Raw genomic sequence first — 26354 nt, forward strand, 5'->3', positions numbered from 1 at the left:
TCCATATAGAGACACGCGCACGCACGCACGCACAGACGTGCGCAAGCACACGCACGCAAGCACAGACGCACGCACAGACTCGCGCAAGCACAGACACACGCACACAGAAGCACAGACACACGCACGCAGACACACGCACGCACAGACGTGCGCAAGCACAGGCACACGGAAGCACAGACACACAGACGCGCACAGTGGGAACCATAAAATCTACTCAGACTCTGAAATAAGATTTATTTATTGCAGTTTATATAAATCCAGCTCAGAACTAGGACTGAACACGCAGCCTGTTACCTCTAGGGCTATATAGCGGAGGACAGTGCAGAGCTAGTACCTCTATGGCTATGTGTACAAACACACTACCTACCATCTCTAGGGCTCTCAGTACAGATATGCAGACCCTGTCACCTCTAGGGCTGGTGCACCGAGGCTCCCATTACCTCTAGGGCTAAAAGGCACAGAAGGTGCGTGCAAAGATACCAAACTTGTAGGACTATAGCGATATCGTACGGTCCTGCCACCTCTAGGACTATGTGCCTCTAGGACTCCCCCCCCCCCCCTACTAGTTCACATGGAATTGGTCAGACCAGCTGCTCACTCCACGGAGCAGGGAACACGGGGAAAAATATCAATACAAAAAATATATACATATTTATAGAGATCTCTCTATGTAGTGTTAGTGTAAACGGGTGTCAGACAGTCGTAGAAAACGGTTCTTGGTGCTCGTCAGAAGAGCGAGGTCTTAAGTTACTTTAAATAATCTGAACTTGGCCAGCCGAGCGCAGCTCTGCAGCAGGAGGGGGGGGGGGGTGTTCTCACGGAGACACGGCCCTGTACCTCTCACTGTGCCCCTCTCCCAATCGCCCCCCCCCCCCCACTCGTCTCTTTCTCTCCCTGTTTCAGGTCTCACGTATCACTTTCTCTCCCAATGACTTGCAGTCTTACTCTTTATATTATGTCTGCTTGTCCCTCCAGGCTCCATACCAGCGGTGCTCATCTCCAGTCCTCAAGCCCCCCCCCCCCCCCCCCCCCCCAACAGGTCAGGTTTTCAGGATATCCCAACTTCAGCACAGGTGGCTCAATCAGTCCCAGCTTCAGCACAGGTGGCTCAATCAGTCCCAGCTTCAGCACAAGTGGCTCAGAGGCTCAGTCTTTGTGCTGAAGCAGGGATAGCCTGAAAACCTGACCTGTTGGGAGAGCTTGAGCACCCCTGCTCTATGTTATACCTCTTCCTCTTTATCCGTTTCATCACTTTCTTTGTTTCCCTCGCTCGGTTTCTCCCCGTTTCTCTTCCCATTCCCCGCGCCTCCCCCTGCACGCGCCTCTCGCTCTCATCACTTGCTCTCCTCCTTCTCACGGCTTCCCCCTCCCCGCGCCTCCATCTCTCGCTGATCACTTGCTCTCCTCCTTCTCCCTTCTTGGTTCTCACATTATGTTTTTCAGATTTAGTCCAATTATTTTCTTCCCAGGGCACAGATCTGATCTACACAGCAGTGTCCCGCGTGGGACTCCCCCAGGGGGCATGGGTGCTGTGTGTGCGTAACTTGTGCTGTGTGTGCGTAACTTGTGCTGTGTGTGCGTAACTTGTGCTGTGTGTGCGTTTGTGCGCGTGCGTAACTTGTGCGGTGTGTTTGTGCGCGTGCGTAACTTGTGCTGTGTGTTTGTGCGCGTGCGTAACTTGTGCTGTGTGTTTGTGCGCGTGCGTAACTTGTGCTGTGTGTTTGTGCGCGTGCGTAACTTGTGCTGTGTGTTTGTGCGCGTGCGTAACCTGTGCGGTGTGTTTGTGCGCATGCGTAACTTGTGCGGTGTGTTTGTGTAACTTGTGCTCTCTCCCAGGATCCGGGTGCTTTGCTAACTGAAGATCTCAGATGGTGTGTGTGTGTGTGTGTGTGTGTGTGTGTGTGTGTGTGTGTGTGTGTCTATCAGCAGACCAGCTCCCGCCGCATGTGAATAATCTGCAACAAGGCATCCTGCACATCTGCATCCATGTGACCCTGCGGGAAGAGTTACATTGTTACACACGAGCAGTTACATTTCTATTGCTTGGATTAGAGTGTAAGCTCTTCAGGGCCCAGAATGACAGCGTTTTATTCATGTCTGTAACGCACCATTGTGCTGATATATGTCATTCATTTTGTACAGCTCCAAGTACGTTACATTTCATATTAAAGTAGTAATAATATTTCAGAGCAAACGGAAAAATTCCCCGGCATCTGTACGTCAAACAGGAAACGCGGATTTCAATGTGACACCCTCACTGTACGAGACCCCCCTAGTTATAATCTCTGTGTATATCACACGGCAGCACACACGCGGTTATATGTCTCTGTGTATCACACGGCAGCACACACGCGGTTATATGTGTGTATATCACACGGCAGCACACACGCGGTTATATGTGTGTATATCACACGGCAGCACACACGCGGTTATATGTCTGTGTATATCACACGGCAGCACACACGCGGTTATAGCTCTGTGTATATCACACGGCAGCACACACGCGGTTATATGTCTGTGTGTATCACACGGCAGCACACACGCGGTTATGTCTGTGTGTATCACACGGCAGCACACACGCGGTTATATGTCTGTGTATATCACACGGCAGCACACACGCGGTTATATGTCTGTGTATATCACACGGCAGCACACCCGCGGTTATAGCTCTGTGTATATCACACGGCAGCACACACGCGGTTATAGCTCTGTGTATATCACACGGCAGCACACACAGTTATAACTGTGTATATCACACGGCAGCACACACGCGGTTATATGTCTGTCTGTGTATATCACACGGCAGCACACCCGCGGTTATAGGTCTGTGTATATCACACGGCAGCACACACGCGGTTATATGTCTGTGTATATAACACGGCAGCACACCCGCGGTTATAGCTCTGTGTATATCACACGGCAGCACACACAGTTATAACTGTGTATATCACACGGCAGCACACACGCGGTTATATGTCTGTCTGTGTATATCACACGGCAGCACACCCGCGGTTATAGGTCTGTGTATATCACACAGTAAAGTGGAGAGCAGGAAATACCAGTAACAAAGGTGCTATTTTAATGTGAGGATCACGGATTTCAAGAAGAGGTGTGTGTGTGTGTGTGTGTGTGTATTTTACAGTTATTCTTGGGGCGGAGCTGGCATCAACTACTCCTGGCACTACTCCCCTTCCTATGCGGTGCCCCAAACCCCGTACCTGCACAGCGCTGAGGAGGTGCGAGCGATAGATGGAGATGATTTCTTGGTGTCTGTGCTGAGCCTCCTGTAACAAAGAGGAGAGCAGCATTATACAAAGGAGCGAGCAGCACGAGTGGTGGGGATAGCTCAGCGCTCATACTCTGCGCTCATACAGGAAGCGCACAGAGATAAGCGCGTGAAGCAGCACAGCGAGAGATAGCTGTGCACATTTACAGTGACGGATAAAGTCGGAGCAAGATGTATCGGTGCATTTATAGCAATGGAAAATAAACGAGTGAGCGATAGCTGTGCATCAGACAGATGACACCGTGTCTTGCAGTGACAGAACCCCCCCACCCCATGTTTGCCCCCCTGCCCCAGGGCATGGATCCGTGCACGATGCCTCCCTGGGTTACTTACATCCAGCTGGCACTGCAGGGAGGTGACCTGGCTCTGCAGGGTCTCCAGGGAGTGGCTCAGGCTCTTGCCAGGCGTGAGCTGCGACAGGGCCGTGCTCAGCTTCTCCACATCACAGACGAGTGCCGAGATCTTACAGGAGGGAGACCGGACACAGGTGAGACCCTCGCAGTGGCGGGCAGAGGTGCAGGGCGCACAGGGAGCAGAGCGCACAGGGAGCAGGGCGCACAGGGAGCAGAGCGCACAGGGAGCAGAGTTATAGTGTATAGAGGAGCAGAGTTATAGTGTATAGAGGAGCAGAGTTATAGTGTATAGAGGAGCAGAGTTATAGTGTATAGAGGAGCAGAGTTATAGTGTATAGAGGAGCAGAGTTATAGTGTATAGAGGAGCAGAGTTATAGTGTATAGAGGAGCAGAGTTATAGTGTATAGAGGAGCAGAGTTATAGTGTATAGAGGAGCAGAGTTATAGTGTATAGAGGAGCAGAGTTATAGTGTATACAGGAGCAGAGTTATAGTGTATAGAGGAGCAGAGTTATAGTGTATAGAGGAGCAGAGTTATAGTGTATAGAGGAGCAGAGTTATAGTGTATACAGGAGCAGAGTTATAGTGTATAGAGGAGCAGAGTTGGGCACATGGGAGGGTTGGAGGCAAAGAGGACACACGACTCCAGGACACCGGGGCACAGGATGGCGCAGCTGGGCGTCCACCTCTGCTGTATATGGAAAGGCAGTTTGGCACTTCAGGGGGAAAGAAGGACAACATGGGACCACGCTTCCCGAGGCCTGAATGTGTGTAGGTAACTCCAATAGGTGATATAGCACGTATGGGCAAGTGCGCGCTTCCCGAGGCCTGAATGTGTGTAGGTAACTCCAATAGGTGATATAGCACGTATGGGCAAGTGCGCGCTTCCCGAGGCCTGAATGTGTGTAGGTAACTCCAATAGGTGATATAGCACGTATGGGCAAGTGCGCGCTTCCCGAGGCCTGAATGTGTGTAGGTAACTCCAATAGGTGATATAGCACGTATGGGCAAGTGCGCGCTTCCCGAGGCCTGAATGTGTGTAGGTAACTCCAATAGGTGATATAGCACATATGGGCAAGTGCACGCTTCATAGGAAGAATATGTAATAATACCTTACCCAAAACTGTAGCCCAGTGTAAAGAAAGAAACAGCATGTGTGGTTTCTTTATGTGAGAGTTAGAGAGTGTGTGAGAGAGTGTGAGAGAGTGCGTGTGAGAGAGTGTGTGAGAGTGAGAGAGTGTGTGAGAGTGCGTGAGAGTGAGAGTGCGTGAGAGTGCGTGAGAGAGTGTGTGAGAGAGATTGAGGAAGTGAGAGAGAGAGAGATTGAGGAGAGAGAGTGAGAGAGAGTGTGAGAGTGAGTGAGAGAGTGAAAGAGAGAGAGTGAGTATGAGTGTGAGAGAGTGAATAGATATATATATGTGGGAGGGATTAGTTAGGTCCTGCTGTATGTGGCTCCCGTACTACATTCCCTGCTCTCCTCCTCTCACCTCCTTATCCTTCTCCTCGATGTCTCTCGCTGACACTCGGCTCCTCCCCTGCAGCTCCTCTAAGGCGGCCAGTGACTGCTCGTACTTCCCCTTCAGCTGAGCAATCTCCTGCTCCATGCTGCTGCCTGTCCCCCGCAGCCTCTCGCTTTGCTCCCGCGCAGCCTGCAGCTCCCGCACGCCCCGCGCTGCATCCTCTCTGGATTTGGAGCTGGTCTCCTTCAGCTGCTTATTCAGCTGCACCACTCGCTCCTCCAGCTCCGTCTGCAGCGCTCTGTGCTCCGCACTCAGCCTCTCCTTGCTGCTCTGCAGCTCCCCGTGTCTGTGCTGAGCCTTGCGCACCTCCTCTCTGAGCTGTGACACTTCCTGCTCCGCAGCCCGCACAGCCTCCTCTTTCTCCCGCAGCTTCTGCTGTGCCGCAGCTGCCTGCCTATTCCACTCTTCTTTCTCCTGGGCGTGCTGACTGCTGGGGATGGAGCAGCCTCTCTGCTCCTCCAGCTCTTGCTCCACTTTACGGACTCTCTCCTGTTCCCTCTTACACAGGGTCACCTGGCCTCTAAGCTCGGCCTCTAAAGATGCTCTGGTGCTGCTCAGTGTGGCCTTCAGCTCCTTGTGTTGCTCTGCGGGGACACACTCTGTTCTCAGACGCTCCTGCAGCACCTGCACTTGGCCAGCAGCCCGGAGACTTTCTTCCTGCAGAGCTCGCTGCTTCTCCTCAGCGTCCGTCTGTTTTTCCTGTGCCTCCTGCAGACGCACACGCAGCTCTTCCAGCTGGCTCCGCAGTGTGTGCTCCGCCAGCGCACGCTGCTCCAGGGAGACACGCTCTTTGCACAGCCCTCGCTCTGCACTCTCCAGTGCTTCCTGCAGCCTCTGTGTCTCACGCTGCTGCTCCTCCAGCTTGTACTGGGTTTCCCGGTTACTGTGGCGCTGCTCCTGTAACTCCGTCTCCAGCGCGCTCCTCATGGCCTGGAAGTTTCGCTCCTGCTCCTCCATGCTGGCAAGTGGAGCATACCTCTCGGTGATGCAGCACTGCAGTGTGTCCAGTTCCGCTCTCTGCTCCTGGATAGCTGCCTGCAGCCTCTGCACCTCCTCCTGCGCCCGCTGATACTTGGCCTGATTCTCCGCACACTTCCGCTGTATCTGTTCTTCTCCTCTCTGCAGCTCTGACACCTTCTCCTCGTGCTCCTTCCGTCCCATGTACTCTGTGCCCACCTGCACCTTCAGCTTGTCCAGCTGTGCCCGTAGTCTTGCCCGCTCCCCTGCCTCTCTCTCCAGCTGTGCTCGTAGGGCTGCTTGCTCCCCAGCCTCACTCTCCAGCTGCTTCTTGAGCCTGGCTAGCTGTGCTTTAGCCTGGTCCAGCTCTGTTGTTAGCGTGGCGGTGGCCTGGCGGTGCGCGGTCAGTGGCATGTGGCTGTCTCTGAGGCTGGCGTTCTCTGAGAGGAGGCTGTGCGCTCGGGCCGCCTCCTCCTCACATTTCCTGGAGGCCTCGGCAAGCTGCTTCTCAAGCAGCACAACTCGTGACTGCATCCCACGCAGCTCCTTCTCGTGCTCCTCCCGGGGTGTGCTGGAGGCTTGAAGCAGTGTCATGCCGTCCCTCAGAGTCTTCCTGTCCTCCTGCAGCGTCTCACGCTCCTGGTCGGCCTCCCTGTTCCTTTGCTCAGACTCCGCTAGGCTCTGGCTCAGTTGGGCGATGGTTTCCTCGCAGGCTCTCTTGGTCTCTGTGTGCAGCTGTACTGGGACGTGTCCACTCCTCATTTGGCCAGTCAGCTCCTCGATTTGCCGCTGCAGCAGAATCTTCTCCGTCTGCAGCTTCTCTCCCTCCCGGCTCAGGCTTCGGTTCCTCAGTTTCGCTTCCTCCACCTCTCTCCTCAGCTCCTCCGATTTGGCATCTGCCTTCTTCCTCTCCCTCTTCGCAGTCTCCAGCTCCTCTAGGACCCGTGCCAGCCCCCCTGCGGCCTCCTCCAGACTCCGGGACTTCTCGTTCACCTCGTTGGTCAGGAGACACCGCATGTTCTCAAACTTCTCTGTGGTGACTGCGAGGGCCAGGTGCTCCTCCGCCTCCTGCGCCCTGCGCTCCGCACCCTCCTTCTCCTCCTCCCACACCGCCAGCTCCTCCTGCAGCCGCCTGTTCTCCTTGCGCAGGCGTGAATCCTCCCTGCGCAGCTCCTGCACCAGCAGCTCGTTGTGCCGCAGCTGGTTGCGCAGCTTCCCGACCTCTGCGGACGCGCCCTCGTACTTCGCCTTCACCTCCCGCACCTGCTCCTGCAGGTCCTCGGCACGCGAGCCGCCGCTCAGCGCCTCCTGCGTCAGATGGTCTTTCAGAGCCAGGAAATGTGTCTGCATCTGCTTCACCTTCCCCTCGGAGTCCAGCATGCGCTTCTGCACGTCACGCAGCGCCTCCTCCAACTGCTGGATCTGCTGGTCCGACTCCGCTTTGCTGCGATCGCGCTCGGAGGCCAGGACCATGCACTCCGAGGATCTGCGGGACAGCTCCTGCTGCAGCCTCCCCGCCTCCTCTCGCGACGCCTCGCAGAACCTGCGCATTCTCTCCAGCTCCTGGCGCTGGTCTTCGCTCTCGCCGGGGAGCTCCAGAGGCCGTAGCTGAGACCTGGCTGGCGGATGAGCTGCGAGCTAACGGGAGAGAGAGAGAGAGAAATGGAAATTGAATAGTGTGCTTGAAGCCAGCAATAGAGATAAATTATATTAGAATTCTCCCTTTGAAACAATAAAGGTATACAATTTTGAAGATACAGGGGGTAGGGTGGGGGAGGGGTTTACGAGAGACTAGATAAGTGATAAAGGGGACCTTTGGGATCTGAGTTTTGCAGGTGATTTAATTAGAGATCAGGGCGGTGAAATCCAATCTCGCGAGTCTGTGCAGATCCCAGATCCAGGCGGAGGATCTCTCCCAGATCCAGGCGGAGGATCTCTCCCAGGAGAGGTTATGCATTTTTTGAGTTCGGGACATTTTTATGCCCACTAGAGGGCGCACAAAGCTATGGGACACGGGACCCGTCACGCAGTATACAACACTCAGCCCTTCCTAAAGTCACCCCCCTCACCGATCCAATCACCTCCCCTGTCCCACCTATCACCATGCCACCGGCAAGACTACATCCAGAGACCTGACCCCAACCCACCACCCAAGCTCTCAATGCTCCTAACCCATAGCCAGACCATAATGTTCCCACCCTGCCCACAAACCCAAGCTCTCACTGCTCCTAACCCATAACCCGACCATAATGTTCCCACAAACCAAGCAAGTTCTCAATGCAGCTAACCCATTGCCTGACATTATGATCTCACCCTGCCCACCACAAACATTTTAACAATTACTCTATAATCAAATCTATATGCAATCACACCTTTGTTTTACCAACTAATGTGCATTGCCCTGGAGAAGGGCGCTATATAAATGTTGTTATAAATAAATAACTCCTGGGGCCTAGAAAGGGATGTTACAGCTGGACTACCTGTCATTACTAAGCCAATAATACTCCCCCTCATACTCCAATACCTGGGGGTCTGGGCTGCGAACGTGACTTTGCTTCATCAGAAACTCTTCTTTACCTGAGAAGCAAAAAAGTGTCAGAGGTCACCCAGCTATGTGACCCCGTGTTAGAGACCCCCACCACCCAGCTGTGTGACTCCCCGTGTTACAGAGACCCCCGTCACCCAGCTGTGACTCCCCGTGTTACAGAGACCCCTGACACCCAGCTGTGTGACTCCCCGTGTTACAGAGACCCCCGACACCCAGCTGTGTGACTCCCCGTGTTACAGAGACCCCCGTCACCCAGCTGTGACTCCCCGTGTTACAGAGACCCCTGACACCCAGCTGTGTGACTCCCCGTGTTACAGAGACCCCCGACACCCAGCTGTGTGACTGCCCGTGTTACAGAGACCCCCGTCACCCAGCTGTGTGACACCCCGTGTTACAGAGACCCCCGACACCCAGCTGTGTGACTCCCCGTGTTACAGAGACCCCCGTCACCCAGCTGTGAGACTGCTGGCAGGGTCAAGACAAAGAACTTTGAATCCACAATAGCGTGTCATCTGAACCCCTTCAGTGTACGTCTGCGTTGCCCCAAAAGCAGACGCCTGATGGGGTTACCCAAGAGCTGCTCCCCTCTGCCCAGAACCAGCATGCTAAGGGTTAACATTTGCTTTTGCTTGTACTTTGTGGAACGTCAACCCCACCCACTGGAATGTTAATGAGCCAAGAGGACAAAGGACGTTGAATCCACAGCTGCATTCAATCTGAACCCCTTCAGTGAACATCTGCATTGCCTCAAAGGCGGACAGCCTTTTGCGGACTGAAGGGCAGCTATAGGGTGTGAGTCGTTTGCTGCCATTAAAGCTGCTCTATTTCAATCTGAAACTCACCAGCCCTTTTATTCCCATGCACCTAATCTCCCAACTTTATCTGTCCATGAAATGTCTGTGTGTGACTGTATAACCCTGTGCATTTACTGTAACCGTGTGTTGTTATAACTCTGTGCCCAGGACATACGTGGAAACGAGCGGTAACTCTCAGTGTGTTACTTCCTGGTAACACATTCTTATAAATAAACTGAAGTAAGATGCACGGTCTGGCCCGAGCCAGCATACTCACACTCAGCGCCAGATACTCACACTCAGCGCCAGATACTCACACTCAGCGCCAGCATACTCACACTCAGCGCCAGCATACTCACACTCAGCGCCAGCGAAAGGGCTGCTCGGGGCCGAGTGATTCTTCTGCTGGAGAAACAGCCGGAAGTCAGAAACTATTTTAGGGGCGGTTAGACCTGCCTGAGACCCCCAAATATGACAGACTTGCACCCCCGGATAATCAGGAGACCACCTCATGGGACCCCAACTGGCTCTCACCCCAAGTATCTTTGTCTTATTCTCACCACAATATCTTAGCTTGGCTCTCCCACCCCCCCCTCACCCCATAGTATCTCTGCTCTCCTCTCCTCCCATAGTATCTCCGCTCTCCCCTCCTCTCACCACATAGTATCTCTGCTCTCCTTTCCTCTCACCCCATAGTATCTCTGCTCTCCTTTCCTCTCACCCCATAGTATCTCTGCTCTCCTTTCCTCTCACCCCATAGTATCTCTGCTCTCCCATCCCCCAATAGTATCGCCGCTCTCCCCCTCCTCTCACCCCATTGTATCTCCGTTATCCCCTCCTCTCACCCCATAGTATCTCCGCTCTCCCCTCCCCCAATAGTATTGCCGCTCTCCCCCTCATCTCACCGCATAGCATCTTCGCTCCCCCTCCCCCATAATATCTCCATTCTGCACCCCCCTCCCCCATAATACCTCCCTTTTCTCACGTCATAGTATCTCTGCTCTTCCCTCCTCTAACCTCATAGTATCTCTCCTCACCCCATAGTATCTCCGCTTCCCCCTCCTCTCACCCCATAGCATCTCCCCCTCCTCTCCCCCCATAGCATCTCCCCCTCCTCTCCCCCCATAGCATCTCCGCTTCCCCTCCTCTCCCCCCATAGCATCTCCCCCTCCTCTCCCCCCATAGCATCTCCCCCTCCTCTTCCCCCATAGCATCTCCCCCTCCTCTCACCCCATAGCATCTCCCCCTCCTCTCCCCCCATAGCATCTCCCCCTCCTCTCCCCCCATAGCATCTCCGCTTCCCCCTCCTCTCCCCCCATAGCATCTCCCCCTCCTCTCCCCCCATAGCATCTCCCCCTCCTCTTCCCCCATAGCATCTCCCCCTCCTCTCACCCCATAGCATCTCCCCCTCCTCTCCCCCCATAGCATCTCCCCCTCCTCTCCCCCCATAGCATCTCCCCCTCCTCTTCCCCCATAGCATCTCCGCTTCCCCCTCCTCTCCCCCCATAGCATCTCCCCCTCCTCTCCCCCCATAGCATCTCCCCCTCCTCTTCCCCCATAGCATCTCCGCTTCCCCCTCCTCTCCCCCCATAGCATCTCCCCCTCCTCTCCCCCCATAGCATCTCCCCCTCCTCTTCCCCCATAGCATCTCCCCCTCCTCTCACCCCATAGCATCTCCCCCTCCTCTCCCCCCATAGCATCTCCCCCTCCTCTCCCCCCATAGCATCTCCGCTTCCCCCTCCTCTCCCCCCATAGCATCTCCCCCTCCTCTCCCCCCATAGCATCTCCGCTTCCCCCTCCTCTCCCCCCATAGCATCTCCCCCTCCTCTTCCCCCATAGCATCTCCGCTTCCCCCTCCTCTCCCCCCATAGCATCTCCCCCTCCTCTTCCCCCATAGTATCTCCGCTTCCCCCTCCTCTCCCCCCATAGCATCTCCCCCTCCTCTCCCCCCATAGCATCTCCCCCTCCTCTTCCCCCATAGCATCTCCCCCTCCTCTCCCCCCATAGCATCTCCGCTTCCTCCTCCTCTCCCCCCATAGCATCTCCCCCCATAGCATCTCCCCCTCCTTTCCCCCCATAGCATCTCCGCTTCCCCCTCCTCGGCCCCCCATAGCATCTCCCCTCTACCCCATCTCTCCCCATAGTATCTCCCCTCTCCCTCATAGTATCTCCTCTCTCCCTCATAGTATCGCCCCTCTCCCCCATAGTATCTACCCTCTCCCTCATAGTATCTCCCCTCTCCCTCATAGTATCTCCTCTCTCCCCATAGTATCTCCCCTCTCCCTCATAGTATCTCCTCTCTCCCTCATAGTATCGCCCCTCTCCCCCATAGTATCTACCCTCTCCCTCATAGCATCTCCCCTCTCCCTCATAGCATCTCCCCTCTCCCTCATAGCATCTCCCCTCTCCCTCATAGCATCTCCCCTCTCCCTCATAGCATCTCCCCTCTCCCTCATAGCATCTCCCCTCTCCCTCATAGCATCTCCCCTCTCCCTCATAGCATCTCCCCTCTCCCTCATAGCATCTCCCCTCTCCCTCATAGCATCTCCCCTCTCCCTCATAGCATCTCCCCTCTCCCTCATAGCATCTCCCCTCTCCCTCATAGCATCTCCCCTCTCCCTCATAGTATCTCCTCTCTCCCCCATAGTATCTACCCTCTCCCTCATAGTATCTCCTCTCTCCCTCATAGCATCTCCCCTCTCCCTCATAGCATCTCCCCTCTCCCTCATAGCATCTCCCCTCTCCCTCATAGCATCTCCCCTCTCCCTCATAGCATCTCCCCTCTCCCTCATAGCATCTCCCCTCTCCCTCATAGCATCGCCCCTCTCCCTCATAGCATCTCCCCTCTCCCTCATAGCATCTCCCCTCTCCCTCATAGCATCTCCCCTCTCCCTCATAGCATCTCCCCTCTCCCTCATAGCATCTCCCCTCTCCCTCATAGCATCTCCCCTCTCCCTCATAGCATCTCCCCTCTCCCTCATAGCATCTCCCCTCTCCCTCATAGCATCTCCCCTCTCCCTCATAGCATCTCCCCTCTCCCTCATAGCATCTCCCCTCTCCCTCATAGCATCTCCCCTCTCCCTCATAGCATCTCCCCTCCTCACCCTATAGCATCTCCCCTCTCCCCGTCCTCTCACCTCATAGTATCTGACTTTGCCTCTCAGACTCTCCATGGTTCTCAGACTCTCTTCCAGCTCTTTCTCCTTCGCCTGCAGCAGAGATTTCAGTTCCTCCTTCTGTGGGGAGAAGGCAGAGAATCAAACCCTGCACAGGACGGGATCCCCCCTGCCCATCGGAAGAAGTCAGGACCCCCACACCCCGCGGGGGGACAGGACCCCCACACCCCGCGGGGGGGACAGGACCCCCACACCCCGCGGGGGGGACAGGACCCCCACACCCCGCGGGGGGGACAGGACCCCCCTAGTCTTACCTCATTCTCAAGGTCATCCGACATCATCTGCTCCTGCAACATAAATACAATGTGAGTGTGCGGCTCAGCGTGGGCTGCACCAAGAAATACAATCACACACCTCCCAAAGAATTCAAACCCATATGGTCATGCCCCTCTCTAATTACTCACAGCCCCCCGCACCTCAGACCCCCACCAGCCCTCACCTGGCCGAGCTGCAGCTGTAAGCCTCCAACTTTCTCAAACAGAACCCGTTGCTCGTGCTGAATCTTCCTCAGCCTTTCCCTTAGCTCTTCATTCTCAGCCTCCAGGTCCTGCAGGAAGGCGAGGGGGTGAGAGGAGGAGGGGGGTGGGGCGGGGTGAGAGGAGGAGGAGAGGAGGAGGGGGACGAAAGGAAGAGGGTGACGAGAGACGGAGGAGAAGGGTGACGAGAGACGGAGGAGAAGGGTGACGAGAGGAGGAGGAGAAGGGTGACGAGAGACGGAGGAGAAGGGTGACGAGAGACGGAGGAGGAGGGTGACGAGAGACGGAGGAGAAGGGTGACGAGAGACCGAGGAGAAGGGTGACGAGAGACGGAGGAGGAGGGTGACGAGAGACGGAGGAGGGTGACGAGAGAAGGAGGAGGAGGGTGACGAGAGACGGAGGAGGAGGGTGACGAGAGAAGGAGGAGGAGGGTGACGAGAGAAGGAGGAGGAGGGTGACGAGAGAAGGAGGAGGAGGGTGACGAGAGAAGGAGGAGGAGGGTGACGAGAGAAGGAGGAGGAGGGTGACGAGAGACGGAGGAGGAGGGTGACGAGAGACGGAGGAGGAGGGTGACGAGAGACGGAGGAGGAGGGTGACGAGAGACGGAGGAGGAGGGTGACGAGAGACGGAGGAGGAGGGTGACGAGAGACGGAGGAGGAGGGTGACGAGAGACGGAGGAGGAGGGTGACGAGAGACGGAGGAGGAGGGTGACGAGAGACGGAGGAGGAGGGTGACGAGAGACGGAGGAGGAGGGTGACGAGAGACGGAGGAGGAGGGTGACGAGAGACGGAGGAGGAGGGTGACGAGAGACGGAGGAGGGTGACGAGAGACGGAGGAGGGTGACGAGAGACGGAGGAGGGCGAGGAGGAGGGGAGAGAGTAAGACAAGGAGCAGAGAGATAAAGAGGAGGAGGGGAGCGAGAAAAATAAGGAGGAGGGGAGGGGGGGGGTCGAGGGAGGGAGAAAGAAAGAGGAGGGGGCGAGGGAAAAAGGAGGCGTGGAGTGAGGGAGGAGGAGGGAGGGGTGAGAGAAAAGAGGGAGCAGAGCCGCTGTGTCACTTCAAACCTGTCCAGCACACCGGGGTCACTGCACCTCTGTGTACTTGTGCAGACACACACTACAGCCATGAAAGGGTTAAAGAATGGGAGCATCCAGCAACCACAGGGTTAATTTTCCTTTAAAAAAAGACCCGTTTTTCTGTTTCTGGCGGGTGTACCAGGAAATGTCATTGGGGTTCAGGACTTGCGGGGCAATGAAACCATTTACCGAGGTCACGCTTCCGTTAAAGTGACACGTGACAGTTAGCAGACGTCCTCTCTGCTGGGAGGGCGAGCTGCACAGGCCACTGTCACGTCCTGAGATCTCCCCTGACCAGCCGCGGTGACAGAAGGAACTAATCATTACAGCCCACATTCATTTCAATCCCTTGCATCACAAGGGCCAGGCTCACAAAGTGACCGGGATAAGGGGGAGGTAAGGCGCGGCCACAGAGACGCGGTGCAGACCACTGGTTTTGGTCAGAGAGGAAAAGATGGGAGTTTACAAAAAAGTGAGGTTTGTGAACCTGTCAGGATCCAGCCAGGAGGTGTTATATCCGTCACACGTAGATCGTCCCATCTCATCAGCTCTTGCAGAATATAATAATAATAATAACAATAACAATAGCATGTTCTTGTATAGCGCTGCTAGTTTACGTAGCGCTTTACAGAGACATTTTGCAGGCACAGGTTCCTGCCCCGTGGAGCTTACAATCTATGTTATTGGTGCCTGAGGCACAGGGAGATAAAGTGACTTGCCCAAGGTCACAAGGAGCCGACACCAGGAATTGAACCAGGTTCACCTGCTTCACACTCAGTGCCAGTCAGTGTCGTTACTCACTGAGCCGCTCCCTCTCCCAATAATATTATTCATTGTACTTATTTTTTAAAGCACTGTACACTGTAATATTACATCTAAATTGTAATAAGCAATGACTTCGACCTCTAATTGACCACAGAACCTTTTTGAAAAAATTCCCTGCATTTTCGGACACGTTTTGCTGCGTTGGGTTTTTGTTTTCATGATGTTGTCTAGTGCAAGGGGACCCGAGTACTCCTGAGGTGTAAGCCTGGTGGTGGCAGCGTAATTGGGGCGTTGAGTGACGGTTTTGGGGTGTAAGGGCTCATTATTAATGCCCCGCGGGGAGTTAAGCGAGACAACGGGAGGACTGGTTGTAACCCCTCTCTCTCTCTCACACACACACTCACACGGGTAAGCGTGTATGTGACACATACCTGCGCCTGTTCCATTGACTTCCTGTGGGTCTCCTCCTGCGAGTTCTGCTTTGACCACTTCTGTGTAGGAGGAGGATAGAGAATACAGCGTATGACAAACTCAGTAACCCCTCATCCCCAGTACCCAAGGTCTACTTAACCGGCCTATAGATCGTAAGCTCCTTGAGGCAGGCCTCTTCTAACACATTGCAGGTCTATCCTACCTCTTCTAACACATTGCAGGTCTATCCTACCTCCACTAACACATTGCAAGTCTATCATACCTCTTCTAACACATTGCAGGCCTATCCTACCTCTTCTAACACATTGCAGGCCTATCCTACCTCTACTAACACATTGCAGGCCTATCCTACCTCTACTAACACATTGCAGGCCTATCCTACCTCCGCTAACACATTGCAGGCCTATCCTACCTCCGCTAACACATTGCAGGTCTATCCTACCTCTACTAACACACTGCAGGCCTATCCTACCTCTTCTAACACATTGCAGGCCTATCCTACCTCTACTAACACATTGCAGGCCTATCCTACCTCCGCTAACACATTGCAGGCCTATCCTACCTCCGCTAACACATTGCAGGTCTATCCTACCTCTACTAACACACTGCAGGCCTATCCTACCTCTTCTAACACATTGCAGGCCTATCCTACCTCTACTAACACATTGCAGGCCTATCCTACCTCCGCTAACACATTGCAGGCCTATCCTACCTCCGCTAACACACTGCAGGCCTATCCTACCTCTTCTAACACATTGCAGGCCTATCCTACCTCTTCTAACACAATTTTAATTCTGTATGTAAATGTTACATATGCCCATAATCATATCTCTGACTGTCCCTTAAATATCTGTAAACTGCATGTATATTACCTTTATTCAGTTAATGCAGCTATTATTATAACTGTGTCTCGTTAAATCATTGTATTTAATTTGTAGTCGTTCTAAAACTGACTGTAAAGTATAGCGATGCCCCCTGAAGTGGAAGCCTGTATTTACTTAAACAATAAAGGCTGAAAATGACGATAAATGGACAAAGTGCTAGCTCGGGCACGGGATCCCTCTTGACTGAAGCTCTTAAAACCCTAATAAAATCAGGGTCTGTGTAATGATCACATCTAAATATTAACCACAACGTACTCCACTTCTGTCCCCATCATGTCACTGCACTGACCAGTCAGAAACTGTAGCTAAATAGCACACAGGGCGGTGTTCGGAACTGGAAAACATCTATTAAAACAAACTCTCAAGCATAGATTAAACATGCGAATCCTGTCCGTGTGATTGTACGGAGGCTGGACAGGGCCAGACCGCAAGGCTGGGTGCCAGAGGTAAAAAGGTGTTGCTTAATCTGGCTGTAGCGAGAGAAGACTGCCCTAGCTGTTGTTGCTGCAGTAATGGAGAAGAGGCCGCTACACCCGGAGCGAAGCGGCAGAAGGCTGAAAAACTAAGCAACTCAGACAATAGCAACAAAGATTCACGTAGCACAAAGCGCGTATATATAAATCCTACACAGATTCCTTAAATAAGGGGGGGATCAACTCCAGTCCTCAAGACCACCGCCGCCCCACAACAGGTCAGGTTTTCTGGATATCCCAGCTTCAGCACAGGTTGCTCAATCAAAGACTGAGCCACCTGTGCTGAAGCAGGGATATCCTGAAAACCTGTTGGGGCGGGCTTGAGGACTGGAGTTGAGCCCCCTACCTTAAAATGACCAATAAATGACAGCATGGGCTGTGTGACACAATGTCACTGCATCTTCTGACGCGGAGCAACACATCTTTGTCACTGATCAGGGTAGCGGTTTTTATAACGGAAACATTGTTGCACAATGTGTGGCTTTGAGGCAGACTGGAAACATTGTAGCGTGTCACAGATACAGACTGGCAGGGAGGGATGTGCTGGAGAGGTCAGGCACTCAGCCGGAATCCAGTTCCTCTGCACAGACACCTGTGGGAGCAGCTTGTGAGGAGTCAGGGTGTCAAACAGGTCGAGCAGCAGCGTTGGGTGTGAGCAGAGTTTCAGTACAGACCCGGGCCCCCCATCTTATTAACAACACAGATCAAATCAAGAAACCAACTCACCATCTGCAGAGACGGGGCCCTCCTCACCGACGCCATCCCTGCGGAGGGGAGACAGAGAGAGAGAGAGAGATAGAGACAGAGAGAGAGACAGAGAGAGAGAGGGGGACAGAGAGAGAGAGGGGGACAGAGAGAGAGAGAGGGGGACAGAGAGAGACAGAGAGAGAGGGGGACAGAGAGAGAGGGGGACAGAGGGAGACAGAGAGAGACAGAGAGAGACAGAGAGAGAGACAGAGAGAGAGGGACAGAGAGACAGAGGGACAGAGAGAGACAGAGAGACAGAGGGACAGAGAGAGACAGAGGGACAGAGAGAGACAGAGGGACAGAGAGAGACAGAGGGACAGAGAGAGAGGGGGACAGAGAGAGAGGGGGACAGAGAGAGAAGAGAGGAGAGAGGGGAGATAGAGGAGAGATATGAGCACACAGCACAAGCAAACCCCTGCTCCCCCCACCCCAGCACAAAGTGCAGGAGGCAATAAAACAACATCAGGAGTTAGGTTACCACTTCCCAAAACCCCACCCCAAAAACGACACACAGAAAAAAGGAACTCATTTCAATGTCAGGGAGCAGACGGAGACAGCCGTGCACGTGGAGAGGAGCAGACGGAGAGACAGCCGTGCACGTGGAGAGGAGCAGACGGAGAGACAGCCGTGCACGTGGAGAGGAGCAGACGGACAGACAGCCATGCACGTGGAGAAGAGCAGGAAGAGACAGCCGTACACGTGGAGAGGAGCAGACGGAGAGACAGCCGTGCACGTGGAGAGGAGCAGACGGAGAGACAGCCGTGCACGTGGAGAGGAGCAGACGGAGAGACAGCCGTGCACGTGGAGAGGAGCAGACGGAGAGACAGCCGTGCACGTGGAGAAGAGCAGGAAGAGACAGCCGTGCACGTGGAGAGGAGCAGACGGAGAGACAGCCGTGCACGTGGAGAGGAGCAGACGGAGAGACAGCCGTGCACGTGGAGAGGAGCAGACGGAGAGACAGCCGTGCACGTGGAGAGGAGCAGACGGAGAGACAGCCGTGCACGTGGAGAGGAGCAGACGGAGAGACAGCCGTGCACGTGGAGAGGAGCAGACGGAGAGACAGCCGTGCACGTGGAGAGGAGCAGACGGAGAGACAGCCGTGCACGTGGAGAGAGCAGACGGAGAGACAGCCGTGCACGTGGAGAGGAGCAGACGGAGAGACAGCCGTGCACGTGGAGAAGTGCAGGAAGAGACAGCCGTGCACGTGGAGAGGAGCAGACGGAGAGACAGCCGTGCACATGGGGAGGAGCAGACGGAGAGACAGCCGTGCACGTGGAGAGGAGCAGACGGAGAGACAGCCGTGCACGTGGAGAGGAGCAGACGGAGAGACAGCCGTGCACGTGGAGAGGAGCAGACGGAGAGACAGCCGTGCACGTGGAGAGGAGCAGGGAGAGATATAGTTGGGGCAGAGACGTGGTGGTGGGTGTTGGGGGGTTCGGGAAGCAGTGTCACCTCGGGGTGCGTTCTCCATCGCTATCCGGATCATTGACAAGATCTCCAGGTTGTCTCCGATTCTGGCGTAATAAGCGCAGTCGTGTCCAGGGAGTCAACCAATCCCACGTCGGCACCGCTCCGCAGCAAGACGTCCACAGCATCCCTACAGCCGAACTCGCAGCCAACCATGAGGGCCGTCCTGTATGTATACATGCACATTATGCGCGCGCGCACATTATACACACACACACACACACACACACCACACACACACACACACACACACACACACACACACACACACTTTGTGGAAATAAATAGTTTCAAAAGAGTTACTCTTCAGAGATATTTTTAAATTCGTGATGCCAAGAAGTATACTTTGAAGAAATACATGCAGTTTTCTTCTCTTCGTCTTCCCATTCAGGTGTAGTCTGCAGGGAACCAAAACTCCTTGTGCCTTGTTAGCTAGGATATAGTAGACTTTATTCCATTGGATCCGCTCCATGTCAATTTTCTATTTGGATTCTTCCTGAAGAATAGATTCATGGACGTAGAAGTTTTCACATTCCGCAAATTCCACCCATCTGTCCCCACGTTCGTGCAAAAGAAGTCGATTCCGCCAGCAGTAGCACGTCTCCCCAGACCAGGAAATGATTGTGAGTAAATGCAACCATTATCTTATGCCTTATTGATACCCCCAATGAAATGGAGTGTGGTGGTTTTCCACTTACCCCCAGTTTTCAGGGAGCAGTACTCATGTGATGGCTATATGGACATACTCATTCATTTATACTGAAGATTGATTCATCTATTCGTGGTCAAGGATTTATTACTATTGTGTGCAGCCTGGTACTCGAGCCCTTTTGATCCCACTTCCATCAGCATTGAATTCCACGTTCGTTCGTTCCTGTTACTGTAACGCACGGATGCTTCGTCTTTCTGATAGGCCCCGATGTTTGCGTTTGTATCTCCCATAACTATCTTCAGGTGACAATTTCCTTTGTTACGTTGGCTGATTTCATGGTAGACGTCTTCCACTTGATGGTGTGTGTGACGTGATGTTGGGGTATACACTCGGATTATTTGAAGCCTGAAGCTGTCAACCGAATGACGATTCGTGCTGCTCTTTCCTACTCCGCTATGGTTGTTTCTCCATCTCTTCTTAACGATGAAGCTTACTCCGCTGATATTTCCATTTTCTGTACCTCTGTAATATAAAATCGGTGCTCACTTTTTAGCTTAATGAGGCCTGCATCTTTTCTGCTTACGTCACAAACGCCAACAATATCCCATTGAAGCTTTTCAAGTTGGTGTTCCAGTTCTTGCAGTGCTGCGTCACTGGAGAGAATCCGGCGGCTGTAGGTAGCCAAATTTGAGGTTTGGATGACAGCTGGTGTTTAACCTCATGGGATTCTTCGCACCATCGGTCTTCTTCCTGAACGCGGCCAAGGCCAGGGACAATCCAGCCTCCGGAGAATGAGGGCCATTGCTGTTCCATATTTGGGGGTTGAGGCCTCACTTACATGTTGGCAAGTATATTATTCAAGCTTCAATAGTATAGTTATACCTACAGTACCATCACATGTGCCACTATACATCTTCTTCAACACCTGTTGCTCCCACACGCTACACACGCTACAGTCTCCTTCCAAGTCTGCTACGTACTTGTTCAGCTTGTCGCGCGTGTTAATGTCGGCTCCCTTCTCTATCAGCAGCTGGCAGGTCGCAGGGCGGCACATCTGTGTGGCCAAAACCAGGGGGGTTCTGCCATCCTGCAGGGGAGAGCAAGAGTAGAGAGCTGCAGGATGCAGCGGGACAGACCTGTGGGGGGCTGCAGAAGGCAGCGGACAGACCTGTGGGGAGGCTGCAGGATGCAGCGGGACAGACCTGTGGGGGGGCTGCAGAAGGCAGCGGGACAGACCTGTGGGGGGGCTGCAGAAGGCAGCGGGACAGACCTGTGGGGGGGCTGCAGAAGGCAGCGGGACAGACCTGTGGGGGGGCTGCAGGAACATGGGCAGACCTGTGCGGGGGCTGCAGGAGGCAGCGGGACAGACCTGTGGGGGCTGCAGGAGGCAGCGGGACAGACCTGTGGGGGGGCTGCAGAAGGCAGCGGGACAGACCTGTAGGGGGGCTGCAGGAACATGGGGCAGACCTGTGGGGGGGCTGCAGAAGGCAGCGGACAGACCTGTGGGGGGCTGCAGGAGACAGCGGGACAGACTTGTGGGGGGGCTGCAGAAGGCAGCGGGACAGACCTGTGGGGGGGCTGCAGAAGGCAGCGGACAGACCTGTGGGGGGGCTGCAGGAGACAGCGGGATAGACCTGTGGGGGGGCTGCAGGAGGCAGCGGGGCAGACCTGTGCGGGGGCTGCAGGAGGCAGAACTATGGGGGGGGCTGCAGGATGCAGCGGGACACTGGGGCGGATGGAGGAGAGGGGCGAGCATTTGTGGTGGGGAAGAGGTCAGGAATTCTCACCCCATCTTTCGCGTTAACAGAAGCTCCGTGATCATAGAGAAGCTGCACACTCGAACAACAGTCAGACATTGCTGTGCGAGAGAGAGAGAGAGAGAGAGAGAGACAGTCAGACATTGCTGTGCGAGAGAGAGACAGCCAGACATTGCTGTGCGAGAGAGAGAGGGACAGTCAGACATTGCTGTGCGAGAGAGAGAGTCAGACATTGCTGTGCGAGAGAGAGACAGTCAGACATTGCTGTGCGAGAGAGAGAGACAGTCAGACATTGCTGTGCGAGAGAGAGTCAGACATTGCTGTGCGCGCGAGAGAGTCAGACATTGCTGTGCGCGAGAGAGAGAGACAGTCAGACATTGCTGTGCGAGAGACAGTCAGACATTGCTGTGCGAGAGAGAGAGGGACAGTCAGACATTGCTGTGCGAGAGAGAGTCAAACATTGCTGTGCGCGCGAGAGAGTCAGACATTGCTGTGCGCGAGAGAGAGAGACAGTCAGACATTGCTGTGCGAGAGACAGTCAGACATTGCTGTGCGAGAGAGAGAGAGACAGTCAGACATTGCTGTGCGAGAGAGAGACAGCCAGACATTGCTGTGCGAGAGAGAGAGGGACAGTCAGACATTGCTGTGCGAGAGAGAGAGAGTCAGACATTGCTGTGCGAGAGAGAGAGTCAGACATTGCTGTGCGAGAGAGAGACAGTCAGACATTGCTGTGCGAGAGAGTCAGACATTGCTGTGCGCGCGAGAGAGAGAGTCAGACATTGCTGTGCGCGAGAGAGAGAGAGACAGTCAGACATTGCTGTGCGAGAGACAGTCAGACATTGCTGTGAGAGACAGTCACAGATTGCTGTGAGAGACAGTCAGACATTGCTGTGCGAGAGACAGTCAGACATTGCTGTGAGAGACAGTCACAGATTGCTGTGAGAGACAGTCAGACATTGCTGTGCGAGAGACAGTCAGACATTGCTGTGAGAGACAGTCACAGATTGCTGTGAGAGACAGTCACAGATTGCTGTGAGAGACAGTCACAGATTGCTGTGAGAGACAGCTGTCGGCTGTGCTAAATAATGTTTTATTTTATTTATAAAATGTGTTACCAGGAAGTAATCCCGGAGAGTGACCTCTCGTTCTCACGTACGTGCCTGGCACAGAGTTATATAGGACGCAGATACGGGAGGAATGGTCCGGAGACCCTCCGAGCGCGGCGCTGGTCCCTTACCTGCATCGTGTAGAGCGGTTCTGCCCTGCAGGTCCACATTCTCTATTGGGCAATTAAACTGTAAACAAATGGAGGCGAAAAACAAAAAAAACAAGTTATTTCAGAGACCAAGAGACGCATAGAACACGCCGCAGAGTGTCAGAGCGCGGCCGCAGTGTGTCAGAGCGCGGCCGCAGTGTGTCAGAGCGCGGCCGCAGTGTGTCAGAGCGCGGCCGCAGAGTGTCAGAGCGCGGCCGCAGAGTGTCAGAGCGCGGCCGCAGTGTGTCAGAGCGCGGCCGCAGTGTGTCAGAGCGCGGCCGCAGTGTGTCAGAGCGCGGCCGCAGTGTGTCAGAGCGCGGCCGCAGTGTGTCAGAGCGCGGCCGCAGTGTGTCAGAGCGCGGCCGCAGAGTGTCAGAGCGCGGCCGCAGAGTGTCAGAGCGCGGCCGCAGTGTGTCAGAGCGCGGCCGCAGTGTGTCAGAGCGCGGCCGCAGTGTGTCAGAGCGCGGCCGCAGTGTGTCAGAGCGCGGCCGCAGTGTGTCAGAGCGCGGCCGCAGTGTGTCAGAGCGCGGCCGCAGTGTGTCAGAGCGCGGCCGCAGTGTGTCAGAGCGCGGCCGCAGTGTGTCAGAGCGCGGCCGCAGAGTGTCAGAGCGCGGCCGCAGTGTGTCAGAGCGCGGCCGCAGTGTGTCAGAGCGCGGCCGCAGTGTGTCAGAGCGCGGCCGCAGTGTGTCAGAGCGCGGCCGCAGTGTGTCAGAGCGCGGCCGCAGTGTGTCAGAGCGCGGCCGCAGTGTGTCAGAGCGCGGCCGCAGAGTGTCAGAGCGCGGCCGCAGAGTCAGAGCGCGGCCGCAGAGTCAGAGCGCGGCCGCAGAGTGTCAGAGCGCGGCCGCAGAGTGTCAGAGCGCGGCCGCAGAGTGTCAGAGCGCGGCCGCAGAGTCAGAGCGCGGCCGCAGAGTCAGAGCGCGGCCGCAGAGTCAGAGCGCGGCCGCAGAGTGTCAGAGCGCGGCCGCAGTGTGTCAGAGCGCGGCCGCAGTGTGTCAGAGCGCGGCCGCAGTGTGTCAGAGCGCGGCCGCAGTGTGTCAGAGCGCGGCCGCAGTGTGTCAGAGCGCGGCCGCAGTGTGTCAGAGCGCGGCCGCAGTGTGTCAGAGCGCGGCCGCAGTGTGTCAGAGCGCGGCCGCAGTGTGTCAGAGCGCGGCCGCAGTGTGTCAGAGCGCCGCAGTGTGTCAGAGCGCGGCCGCAGTGTGTCAGAGCGCGGCCGCAGTGTGTCAGAGCGCGGCCGCAGTGTGTCAGAGCGCGGCCGCAGTGTGTCAGAGCGCGGCCGCAGTGTGTCAGAGCGCGGCCGCAGTGTGTCAGAGCGCGGCCGCAGTGTGTCAGAGCGCGGCCGCAGTGTGTCAGAGCGCGGCCGCAGTGTGTCAGAGCGCGGCCGCAGTGTGTCAGAGCGCGGCCGCAGAGTGTCAGAGCGCGGCCGCAGTGTGTCAGAGCGCGGCCGCAGAGTGTCAGAGCGCGGCCGCAGAGTGTCAGAGCGCGGCCGCAGAGTGTCAGAGCGCGGCCGCAGTGTGTCAGAGCGCGGCCGCAGTGTGTCAGAGCGCGGCCGCAGTGTGTCAGAGCGCGGCCGCAGTGTGTCAGAGCGCGGCCGCAGTGTGTCAGAGCGCGGCCGCAGTGTGTCAGAGCGCGGCCGCAGAGTGTCAGAGCGCGGCCGCAGAGTGTCAGAGCGCGGCCGCAGAGTGTCAGAGCGCGGCCGCAGAGTGTCAGAGCGCGGCCGCAGTGTGTCAGAGCGCGGCCGCAGTGTGTCAGAGCGCGGCCGCAGAGTCAGAGCGCGGCCGCAGTGTGTCAGAGCGCGGCCGCAGAGTGTCAGAGCGCGGCCGCAGAGTGTCAGAGCGCGGCCGCAGTGTGTCAGAGCGCGGCCGCAGTGTGTCAGAGGCGGCCGCAGAGTCAGAGCGCGGCCGCAGAGTGTCAGAGCGCGGCCGCAGAGTCAGAGCGCGGCCGCAGTGTGTCAGAGCGCGGCCGCAGAGTCAGAGCGCGGCCGCAGAGTGTCAGAGCGCGGCCGCAGAGTCAGAGCGCGGCCGCAGTGTGTCAGAGCGCGGCCGCAGTGTGTCAGAGCGCGGCCGCAGTGTGTCAGAGCGCGGCCGCAGTGTGTCAGAGCGCGGCCGCAGTGTGTCAGAGCGCGGCCGCAGTGTGTCAGAGCGCGGCCGCAGTGTGTCAGAGCGCGGCCGCAGAGTGTCAGAGCGCGGCCGCAGTGTGTCAGAGCGCGGCCGCAGTGTGTCAGAGCGCGGCCGCAGTGTGTCAGAGCGCGGCCGCAGAGTGTCAGAGCGCGGCCGCAGAGTGTCAGAGCGCGGCCGCAGTGTGTCAGAGCGCGGCCGCAGTGTGTCAGAGCGCGGCCGCAGTGTGTCAGAGCGCGGCCGCAGAGTCAGAGCGCGGCCGCAGAGTGTCAGAGCGCGGCCGCAGAGTCAGAGCGCGGCCGCAGAGTGTCAGAGCGCGGCCGCAGAGTGTCAGAGCGCGGCCGCAGAGTGTCAGAGCGCGGCCGCAGTGTGTCAGAGCGCGGCCGCAGTGTGTCAGAGCGCGGCCGCAGTGTGTCAGAGCGCGGCCGCAGAGTCAGAGCGCGGCCGCAGAGTCAGAGCGCGGCCGCAGTGTGTCAGAGCGCGGCCGCAGAGTGTCAGAGCGCGGCCGCAGAGTGTCAGAGCGCGGCCGCAGTGTGTCAGAGCGCGGCCGCAGTGTGTCAGAGCGCGGCCGCAGAGTCAGAGCGCGGCCGCAGAGTGTCAGAGCGCGGCCGCAGAGTCAGAGCGCGGCCGCAGTGTGTCAGAGCGCGGCCGCAGAGTCAGAGCGCGGCCGCAGAGTGTCAGAGCGCGGCCGCAGAGTCAGAGCGCGGCCGCAGAGTCAGAGCGCGGCCGCAGAGTCAGAGCGCGGCCGCAGAGTCAGAGCGCGGCCGCAGTGTGTCAGAGCGCGGCCGCAGTGTGTCAGAGCGCGGCCGCAGTGTGTCAAAGCGCGGCCGCAGAGTGTCAGAGCGCGGCCGCAGTGTGTCAGAGCGCGGCCGCAGTGTGTCAGAGCGCGGCCGCAGTGTGTCAGAGCGCGGCCGCAGTGTGTCAGAGCGCGGCCGCAGAGTGTCAGAGCGCGGCCGCAGAGTGTCAGAGCGCGGCCGCAGTGTGTCAGAGCGCGGCCGCAGAGTGTCAGAGCGCGGCCGCAGAGTGTCAGAGCGCGGCCGCAGTGTGTCAGAGCGCGGCCGCAGAGTGTCAGAGCGCGGCCGCAGAGTGTCAGAGCGCGGCCGCAGAGTCAGAGCGCGGCCCGCAGAGTCAGAGCGCGGCCGCAGTGTGTCAGAGCGCGGCCGCAGTGTGTCAGAGCGCGGCCGCAGAGTCAGAGCGCGGCCGCAGAGTGTCAGAGCGCGGCCGCAGAGTGTCAGAGCGCGGCCGCAGAGTCAGAGCGCGGCCGCAGTGTGTCAGAGCGCGGCCGCAGTGTGTCAGAGCGCGGCCGCAGTGTGTCAGAGCGCGGCCGCAGAGTGTCAGAGCGCGGCCGCAGAGTGTCAGAGCGCGGCCGCAGTGTGTCAGAGCGCGGCCGCAGTGTGTCAGAGCGCGGCCGCAGTGTGTCAGAGCGCGGCCGCAGTGTGTCAGAGCGCGGCCGCAGTGTGTCAGAGCGCGGCCGCAGTGTGTCAGAGCGCGGCCGCAGTGTGTCAGAGCGCGGCCGCAGAGTGTCAGAGCGCGGCCGCAGTGTGTCAGAGCGCGGCCGCAGTGTGTCAGAGCGCGGCCGCAGTGTGTCAGAGCGCGGCCGCAGAGTGTCAGAGCGCGGCCGCAG

General features: G+C 56.6%; 1 protein-coding gene across 1 annotated transcript; it reads right to left on the bottom strand.

Moving 5' to 3' along the window:
• Positions 1-220: 220 nt before the first annotated feature.
• UACA (uveal autoantigen with coiled-coil domains and ankyrin repeats) lies at positions 221-20691 on the bottom strand. Its single transcript, XM_075581892.1, has 13 exons — positions 20585-20691; positions 18938-19118; positions 17465-17502; positions 15381-15440; positions 13072-13179; positions 12887-12919; positions 12594-12692; positions 9816-9861; positions 8639-8691; positions 5125-7752; positions 3620-3748; positions 3219-3284; positions 221-1994 (listed from the first exon to the last, which is right to left on the bottom strand). Exons 2-13 carry the CDS (start codon positions 18969-18971, stop codon positions 1923-1925), a joined length of 3366 nt encoding a protein of 1121 aa, XP_075438007.1. The 5' UTR covers positions 18972-19118; positions 20585-20691; the 3' UTR covers positions 221-1922.
• Between the last annotated feature and the right edge of the window lie 5663 nt (positions 20692-26354).

This window comes from Ascaphus truei, unplaced genomic scaffold (assembly GCF_040206685.1).
Source record: "Ascaphus truei isolate aAscTru1 unplaced genomic scaffold, aAscTru1.hap1 HAP1_SCAFFOLD_1660, whole genome shotgun sequence".
NCBI lineage: Eukaryota > Metazoa > Chordata > Amphibia > Anura > Ascaphidae > Ascaphus > Ascaphus truei.

Coding starts and splice junctions, on each gene's coding strand:
- UACA (XM_075581892.1), bottom strand. CDS start 18,971: ATGATCCGGATAGCGATGGAGAACGCACCCCGAG. Junction 15,441..17,464: donor GGGCCCCGTCTCTGCAGATG/GTGAGTTGGTTT, acceptor CCTCCTACACAG/AAGTGGTCAAAGCAGAACTC. Junction 7,753..8,638: donor TTCGCAGCCCAGACCCCCAG/GTATTGGAGTAT, acceptor CTCTCCCGTTAG/CTCGCAGCTCATCCGCCAGC.